Genomic DNA, 9243 nt, shown 5'->3' with positions numbered 1-9243 from the left:
TTGATACTTGATTCATGACACTTCGTTAAATATTACATAATAGCCTCTAATTGATAATGTCTTTTCCAGGAAGGTATAGCCTTTCCCTCGTTGTCTTCCCTTGTGATCCCGAGGTATTGGTTTTGAAGGTGAATAGGCTGCTACTATGATAAGGATTCTATAAGATTCCTCTTTATATTTACTTCCAAAGAATCTTCTACTGAAGTGTTTACGTAAGTCGAGGAAGTAAGAGAAAGTGCAAAATGATGTGAGTACTTCATGCCTTTTGAAGACTTCCTATATTGTTGTATATCATTCTTTACTTATGCGTGTTGTATCACATGCACATTAGAGGTAATTCATGGTCAATGACCTTAGTTCCAAATAATGTGTTTGTATTATTAATGCAAAAAGTGTTTTAGCTATCTGTTGAGTACGTCTAGTTTCTTTATTATGTTCATTGCTATCCTCACCCTTAATAGTACCTAAACCCAATGAAATACAGAGAGTTTTAAATTAGCCTAGCTTTCAATGATTGTCCTAAAAGATCAAATGAAATATTGGAATGTCATTCTTAGATTATGTATCTATGGTCATAGATTATGTCATACATAGATTATGTATCTATGTTCCACGGTTGGAGTCTCCTTAAGTTGTTGAACTATGTATCTATGTTCCACGGTTGGAGTCTCCTTAAGTTGTTGAACATTTTCTCTTTTTTAAAATATTCTTTTCTATTAGGTCCAAACTCCGCAGTTACTCCAGGTTTTGATAATGCTGCTTCCCACTCACTCTAAGTGTGTAGTATTGTTCTTCACAAGATAATAATTACGACACCGAACCTAAGAGTGACTTGTAGGGTTTCCATCTATTTGTAAAAGTGTACACTCTTTTGAAATATATACACATCAACCATGTGCTACAAGCCCTCACAATATCCGATTAGCCATTTCCAATATATTGAAGCATTGATGAGGGATTTGAAAATGCAAGCATTGTATTTTAAAGAGAATCACAACACTAGACATCCAAGCATTTTGAAATTTCATGCTCTATTTTTGAAGGTGCTTCTATTGTACCATCTTTCCAATTAGATCTATAAAAGATGCATATTTTCTTGGCTATTCAGCATGTAGCACATATTTTCGTTCATTGAAGAAGTGTTGAGAGGTTCCCTAAACTATTGCCACCTTTGGGTTCAAGGAATAGATACATTGTTTAAACTCATTAGCTTTGTTGGATCCCTATGATTTTGAATTTAAAAGCGCTTAAGAAAATTTTAAATCAAATGTGCAAATTTCAAAAACCTATCACTAAGAGTTCAAAATTCATACTCTAAGCTAGCTGTAGATGATCTTTTTCACAATGATTAAAGTTCTTAGTAGAAGATTGCTTTATGATGCATTGTCAAAGAGCTGATCTTGTTTACTTTGGCTATGAGTTAATGGCTACCAAAAACCTATCACTAAGAGGTGAGAAGTCATACTCTAAGTTAATTGCAGATGGGCTTTTCAACAATAAAAGTTACGTAGTACTTTCTCTTAATAAGGAAATCTTTTCTTTAATGAATTGTCAAAAAACTCACTTTTTATGTTTGTTACAAGTTAATAGTATTAACTGTCTACCTTATTTTATGCAAAGTGCCACACAATAGTAAAATGTAGAAGATTCTTGGATACAAAAGATTCAATGTCAAGTGTACTTTTTGCAATCAAATACTCAAGCTCTTTGTCAATCCTACGCAAAGTGCCATATAGGATCATAATAAATCTTAAAAGCCACTCCTCTTGGAGTCCAAAAATTCACTAGTGCAAACTCCTTAAGCTTGGTTTCTTGCTACTAACTAAAACCAAACCAACCTTTGAGGACAAACTTGAAGAAGTGTTTTTTTAAAGGAAATTCCTAACCACTAACATCTAATATTTTTCAAGGAACACAAAAAGGAACAAAATGATTACTCGCAATGGTCAAGGGAGAAGGAACTTTAGACCAATCATCAATCAACGCATCATGTTGATTGTATACCAAGAGCTCCTATGCAACATTCAACATCTTTTTTGCTCGTCGAACATCAGGTTTGCCTAGCTAAAGCTGAATGAGCCTATGAAGAGTATGACCAAAGATGTGTGTCCATCTCCATTAGAAATGGAGGACACCCTTACATGTTTCTTAGTGTCGACCTCAGTGGAGTCTAGCTGAAAGAAAAGCAAGGGGATTCCAACACATACTAGTCTTGCAAAAAGATATTTCCTTCGGACAAACACACCAAGAGGAAGAACAATTATAGTCAATCTAATGTCGCCTATTAAGGTCCTTGGTAGTTTCAAGTTCCAAAGCAATCCATCTAAAGCTGCATCTTGATTTCTTGCCTACTCAACAAGATCTTCCTAATTTTGACCCAAATTTTGTTGAAGTCTCATCAAGGAGTTCCAAACCCGCTCTCATGACACACAAAGCATGTACCCAAGAAAAGTCCAAACCTTAGTTATTTTGATTCCAAAGACCGCGTGGTCGTCTAACTTCACATTATCAAGAGGTTCCTTAGTGTGACTCCAAAGGATTCCTATGCATTTAACCCCTCTAGTAGTTTGAGTACGCATTGGATAGTAAGAAAATATGCAACCCAATCAACAACTCCAATAATCCACAAAGGATAATTATGGGCATATGTTTAATACCATCAGAAGTAGGAAGAAATCTTTGCCATTGCAGATTTTGATTTTCAACATAACAAGGGAAACAAAGAGAAGAAAAGCCAAGGGAGAGGGCATCAGAAGAGCTAGAGCCCTTGGTCGTAATTCACACAGTGGGAGAGGCTTTCAGATGTATTTCTTAAGCATTTAGAATGGCATAGCATATCAGAAACTTTGATTTCAAAGGGCTATAGGTGCCATGACACAAGGCCCTTCAGCAACGCTCATCCAAACATGGCAATTTGTAAGCAGAAACTTCTTGAGGGAGTCCAAGGCAGCAATAAGACCGTTGTTTGTTCAGGCTTCCTGCAAGATTATCACAAAATCTGAGAGAAAGTGAGACAGACACAGACACAGACACAGACACAGACAGACACACACACACACACACACACACACACACACACACACACACACACACACACACACACACAGAGGAATGGATGGTGAAAAGCGGTTTCAGAAGAACAGAGTTCAGGCCTGAATGCTTCACTATGTGGAAATTGTTCCTTAAATAAGCAGATTGTGCCATACATTTACATCCACAGAAGCCCATCAGCTTAGCTCTTAACCCACCTTGTATAACAAAAGCAGAGTGTCAACAAGTTCCTTCACTATATGAACATCGTTCCCTTCGTTTTTGCTACTTGACATGCCCTGGAATAATGTATCCAAATGCCTACGAATTTCTTCAAATGCTCCCACAGAATGTTCAGAAAGGACTACTTTCAAACCTTTCTTTGAAGGTGGTTTACAACATAGAAACCTTCTACAAACTATGTCCAGTGAACCAGCTGCACTACTGTAGTCATGGTTGCTTAATGACATGGCAGCATGCCATAGAAACAAAGTTAACACACCTTCCAAAACCTTTTGGTCACCAATCCTAAGAAGCTTGCTAACCATGTTTAAAAACTTTAAAGAGGTTGAAGACCCTTGATCTGCCGTTTCTAAAGGCTTCGAATATGAACTACCCTCTTCTTCCTGTGAGCCCATCTGTTCTGCCACAGAGGATGGCATCTGACTATTCTGAACAGATTGCCTGAACTGAAAGGCTGTATTGGCAACACTAACAACCCACGGTCTCAGAGCCTTCTTGCCAAAACCAACCAAATCATCAAACAAGTAATTTGATGTGCCAGCCCTTTCTTCAGCAATGGTCAGAGCTGTTGTTGAAAAAGATACACTAATAAGAAGATCTGGCATCCATGGCCTAAGAGCAGCCAAAAGTGACATTGCTCCCTTCGAGCCAAACCAAAATTCACTAAAAACAATCAGATCTAGAAGATGATTTGCCAGGTCTGCAAATTGAAGAGCCCTTTCTGTGTCATTCCGAAGACTTGAATACAACATTTTCGCAGCATGAGTTGCAGAACCTCTGATGCAAAATATGAGGTCCTTATATGTACTGCCTTCATTCTTTTTCCACAATTCAATCTGTTTCCCATCCCAGAGTCTTAGCCAACTCAAAATCCACTGAATTAGTTTTGTTGTAAGTTCTAAACAAGCATCCTGAACAGAAATATCTTTCACCAGCTTCAGAGAAAAGAAATGGAGTAGACTTTCAACTGATGCGTATGATAATTTGATCTTGTTGAGAAATTCATCAGCACCATCAGAAGACATCCCTGTGATATAACCATGGAGCATCAATAATATGCACCGAATATAAATCTATATCAAAGAGCGTACTCAATCATGTCAAGAAATGGAGGTAAATACCAGATGGGGTGGGGGTGTTGGAAATATCTGTAAGAGGTTCTCGATGTCTTGACTTGCAGCTCTGAACACGTACACCTTTAGCCCCTCTTTTCTTTGCACAAGACGGCTCCACTAGTGTTACTGGGCTGCTTGGCTGTGAAGAATTTTGAAGACCTAATGTCCAATCCACTAGCTCCTTACAAACTTCAACCACTGCATTCTTCTGCACAGGAAACCCAACAGCCAGAAATTTTATGGGCACTAAGTTTCATTGTATTTGATAAAGATAACATGTGGCTTAGAATCCTTATGTAATTAAGATGCGAGATGATGCAATAAATGCAGCCCATACAGGTTTTCAATTGGTGTCACTAGGAGAAAAATAACCAATCCCAACAGAAACCAGCACAAAAGTAACCAAAACTTACTCGATCCAGCATTTGATTTCGCAACTCGGGGGCTGTATCTGATTGATCAGATGTGGCACTCATTGACACACCTTTCCCTTTAAGGGCCATGTGAATAGTTATTGCTGCATAGGCTCGTATTGGAGATGCCTTCAAGAAATCCGATACAGGAAGCTTGAAGCAGCCATTCATAGCAACGTGAGCTGTGTTTCTCAGACCAGAAACAAGGCCAGAGAGGTTTTCATGTACAAAGAGAGCCTTTCTTGTTTCATCAATTTCTAGTAGATTTTCAACATGCCAGGCAGCACCCAAGGCGCTGATGAGGATATTCATGGGTTGGAATTCCTTTACGTTATTAGCAGCCTTTCTGCCTTTATGCTTGTTCTTCATAGACTTTGTCCAGGGAGATTTGCCCAACCTATTTTCAGTTCTACTTCGCTTAGAAGTATGTTCTTTGGTTGAAACATCACCGATCTTGCTATTTCCCATAGAGCATTGGGTAAGAACTCGAAAAAGAGCTTGGATAAGATCATCAAAACCGCCCCAAGCCAACATCAAAGAGTGAACAGCCCGCAGTTCACTACAGGTAATAGAGCTAAGGGCATCACCACTCAAATTTGTAACAAGCTGCGTGCAGTACTCAAAAATCTCGGGCACGTCTTTCGGTGTTATAATAGAGACCAACTGCACAATGGACGTGCGAGAAGAAGAAGTTGCAGCATTAGCCAGCATTGACTTCAATGTTTCCCTTGTCAAAAGCTCCCCCAAAACCACCTTTAATTCATTCTGATTTGCCAAACTGTGGCACAGTCTGTTAAGGGCTAAAAGAAATCCTTCCTGTCCTTGGGCATCTGACCCCATCAAACTGCTTAGCAACTTAATGAAGACCCTGACAAGTTCTAGCAGCGACTTTGCAGGTACCCCTTCCGCTAAAGCCCATTCACAAAACTTTGCACCTGCCTCAGGAGATCTCTTTATCAATGCAATACAGCGATTGCAAGCTTCTACAATAGGGACTTTTGAAGGGAAATATGATGGGATAAGGAGCCTTGTGAGGCGTTTAGCAACTGGTGGCTTGTCCACTGCAAGTGCAGAAAGTAAAGACTCCAGGCTTACAGCCTGCAATAGCATCAGAAGTAACAGCTCCATTAACAATCGTTGACGCTAGAAGACATAGGTGCACACAATTCTCATAGACGTCATAGCACAATGACATGCATACTCCATCACCTTGAGAAATGGAATTGCCCGAATGCCTTTGATTGCCAATAGCATATCTGCTACTGCTATCCTCACTGTCAGGTTGCAATCAGTCAGCAAGCATCCTAATCTTGGAAGCAACACTTTCAATACTTCATGACTAGCAGGATTTTCAAGCAAGTAAGTCACCCCTTGCAAGACTGCACATCTTACAGCAGTGTTGGATTTATCTTGACTAGTTTCATCTACAATTTTGGAGAGAAGCCTCACAGTTGTAGCAGATGAAACAACTTCCCAAAACAGCCGGAGAACCCGACATACACCTTCAACGGCTGTAATTCGCACATCAGGGCAAGGATCAGCCACAAGCTTCTCTAAAAAAATGAATTGTTTCTCCAATAAGATGTCATTTTCTTCCTTTGAAGCATCTGGATCTTCCAAGGGGAACATATCTACCAACAGAAGTAAAGCATTCCGACGTACATTAGAATTGGCTACCTGTCAATCATCCAAACACTCCATGTCAGAACCAGACGTTTTTAGGAGGTAAAGGTGTTTTAAATACATTTTGCAACACTGAAAATCACAAGCCCCATAAAAAATTCAAATTTGAAGTTAGTGGCAGCAACCAGTGAGCATGCTTCACATGTATCCAACCGTGGGACTACAAGGGCCTCTTTGCATGGCCTTGTAGTTTACAAACAACCTACACACAGGACACTTGCAGACAAACACCATTTCTTGGAAGGGATTCTGCAAGCTGGGCATCAAAGCTTTGCATCAAAGTCCATAAAAATGATCTCTAATTTGCCAGGGAGAGAGTAGTAATTTTTTGACGTTCTGTAAGATTTAGCCACTCTATTTGAACCCCCATACCATTATGTGGCATAAGAATCCAAAGAGGAAGCAGGGATGCAAAACCAAGGCACGAACGGAATCCATGGTTCACCAGATGGCTTCGCAATTACAAAAGGATGGAATGAAATTAATCAATCCACTTTTCACACACGAGTCATTTTAATTGATATTTCAAGTACATGTCAGTATAGATTGTGGGCTAGAGAGTTTCAAAGAAGTTCTCTTGTAGTCTATAACCTCCATCTGTATGCCCTCACAATCAGCTTAGCATCAGCCCAAGGTATAAAGGCACCTCAAAATGAGATAACTGAGTAACAATTGAGACCTGAAAAGGTTTCAATCCAAGCCTACGTTTCAGAAATTCCGGTGAGCTTTTGAACATACAGTAATTCCCTTTGACCAAGTGCAATTGTCAGCCCTAGCGGAGGCACCTTTAAATTATAGGAAAGACCCATATCGACGACATACAAAAAGGATCAAATTCCTGTATAGAAACACCCATTTTCTGCAATAAAATGAACACAGAAGGCACTTCATACTCTGAACTATTCGAAACGCACAAATGGAAGCTTGTCGCAAGTAATCAGCTTTAGGCAACAGTGTTTTACCTGAAGGGATCGAAACAGTATAGGTTCTTGAAGTCGAAAAAGCAAAGCTTCTACTCCCTCCTGTGTTCTTTGAGCAACAAAAGCCCCCAGGACTTCCCGAATTGATGATGCCAGCGACTTGGTGGATGCATATACGGCACCTTCAATCAAACCCTGTATACAAGATTCCTGTATCTCTTCGAGGCACGGGCCTGTAGCAGTTTTCCATGCTCGAAACATAATTTCCCCGTAAGCTTCAAGGATGGATTTTCGACCAAAAGGGATTTGAGAGCGTACCATCACAATAAGTTCCTTTGTGAGCTGTGCATTTAACCCGAACAGAAAAGAGATGAAACGACGTCCTTCTGGTGACCGCAGGTATGAAGGCGTGAGCACGCATCTCATGAGCAGATGCTTCAAGTCCACGATACTCTCATCCGCAAAGTCAAAGAGGGTAAAAGCATCTCTTACGGCGTAAACGCGATGCACATTGATCTTGCGGCTAACCTCAAGTGATTTCGAGAGAAGATACGGAAGAGATTGCGCAATTAAGGACTCTCTACCAGGAAGATCGTCACGCCACCAAGCCTCACAGAGCGAAGCTATGGAATCCTGCAAGTCCAGGTCATTTTCGAACAAGACTAACTGATCATGCAACGTTTGAACCGTTGGGAACAAATCGCAGGGCTGGAAGACCTTGAGGGGATGAGAAAGACAAAGATGAGCCACCAGCGCGCATGCCCTCAGATTTGTGAAGACGAACGCTCGTCTGCCATTGGCCAAAGGCGGATCGCCACCAGAACCGCACGCTGAAGAAGAAGGGAGGTCAATTCGTTTCCTTCGCTTCCTCCTCGGAGAAGGGGTCTGGAAGCTATCGCTAATCTCAAACTCCACGTTGTCCAGGTTCTGGAAAGCGCGAGCTTGAAGGTCTGCGAAGCGAGCAAGGGCACCGGAGAGCTGCAGTGCGACATGCTTGGGGCATGTGTGGATGACGGACTTGAGGGAAGCTTTGCAGGGGCGAGACTGGTTCCGGGCGAGCAGGCAGAGGAAGTCATCGGGGGAAGTCTCGAGGGCAGAGCGGAAGGCCGCCTCCATGGTGGTCGAAGAGCAACGAAGAAATCAAGCAGGAATGATGGCTGGAAAAACCTGCGAGTGATTGCTTGCTGCTGCAGGCAATTGAGGCAGGCAGAATGTCTTGTGCAGAAGAAGGTCGAGGCAAAATCCTGTGCAAGAAGAAGATGAGTGAAAGAGGGGCAAAAAGCTTTGTTTTGAGGAGGTCAGAGTGCCATCGAAGAAGAAGAAGAAGAAGAAGATGAAGCTTTCAAAACCTTTCTTTCTTTCATTTTTACATGGAGGGAATTCTTTTGTTTTTTTGAATCCTCCCTCCCAACGGTCCTCACATCTTCTTCTTCCAAGTTCCCTCCACAGCGGGTTGAGACTCGGGTGTTGTGAAGCATTTTGAAGCCATGTCCGCCGGTGTGGTAGTTCACACTACCTGGTGGACAAACCTTATACAAAGTAAGAGGTAGTAATGGCATGCAACTTTGATTGGCTTGATGGGAAGGCATTCAATGTGCGTTCAATCCTCAATCAGGTTGGCTCGCTGCCTTTTTCTTCCATCGGCCATCTTATGGGTAGCCTTTAACCCACGGACAAATATTTTTGGCTGCCATGTCCGGGCCCGCGTATGCTATTGGTCCAAGGGTGCTCGCGCCCCTTCACATTGCATTTTCGAACATGGCCGCCGGCCTAGTCTGAACCTTGCCTTATTAGGCTCGGTTCACACCACCCCGGTCCCCGCCCCGCCTTGCACAAAGA

General features: G+C 41.6%; 1 protein-coding gene across 1 annotated transcript; it reads right to left on the bottom strand.

Annotated features, from left to right (window-relative positions):
* Positions 1 to 3223: 3223 nt before the first annotated feature.
* Positions 3224 to 8584, bottom strand: HEB1 (ARM repeat superfamily protein). The gene is made up of 5 exons (XM_087400810.1): positions 7447 to 8584; positions 6011 to 6478; positions 4802 to 5899; positions 4395 to 4596; positions 3224 to 4300 (listed from the first exon to the last, which is right to left on the bottom strand). The coding sequence occupies exons 1-5, from the start codon at positions 8518 to 8520 to the stop codon at positions 3240 to 3242; spliced, it is 3903 nt and encodes a 1300-aa protein (XP_087256936.1). The 5' UTR covers positions 8521 to 8584; the 3' UTR covers positions 3224 to 3239.
* Positions 8585 to 9243: the final 659 nt, after the last annotated feature.

This window comes from Dipteris shenzhenensis, chromosome 3, assembly GCF_047967505.1.
Source record: "Dipteris shenzhenensis isolate YYH24624 ecotype China chromosome 3, Dip_SZ_1.0, whole genome shotgun sequence".
Lineage (NCBI taxonomy): Eukaryota > Viridiplantae > Streptophyta > Polypodiopsida > Gleicheniales > Dipteridaceae > Dipteris > Dipteris shenzhenensis.
The sequence above is the reverse complement of the archived record's forward strand: the minus strand, read 5'-3'. Positions and strand labels throughout refer to the sequence as shown.

Coding starts and splice junctions, on each gene's coding strand:
- HEB1 (XM_087400810.1), bottom strand. CDS start 8,520: ATGGAGGCGGCCTTCCGCTCTGCCCTCGAGACTTCCCCCGATGACTTC. Junction 6,479..7,446: donor TACTGTTTCGATCCCTTCAG/GTAAAACACTGT, acceptor GATGATTGACAG/GTAGCCAATTCTAATGTACG. Junction 5,900..6,010: donor GGGCAATTCCATTTCTCAAG/GTGATGGAGTAT, acceptor ATGCTATTGCAG/GCTGTAAGCCTGGAGTCTTT.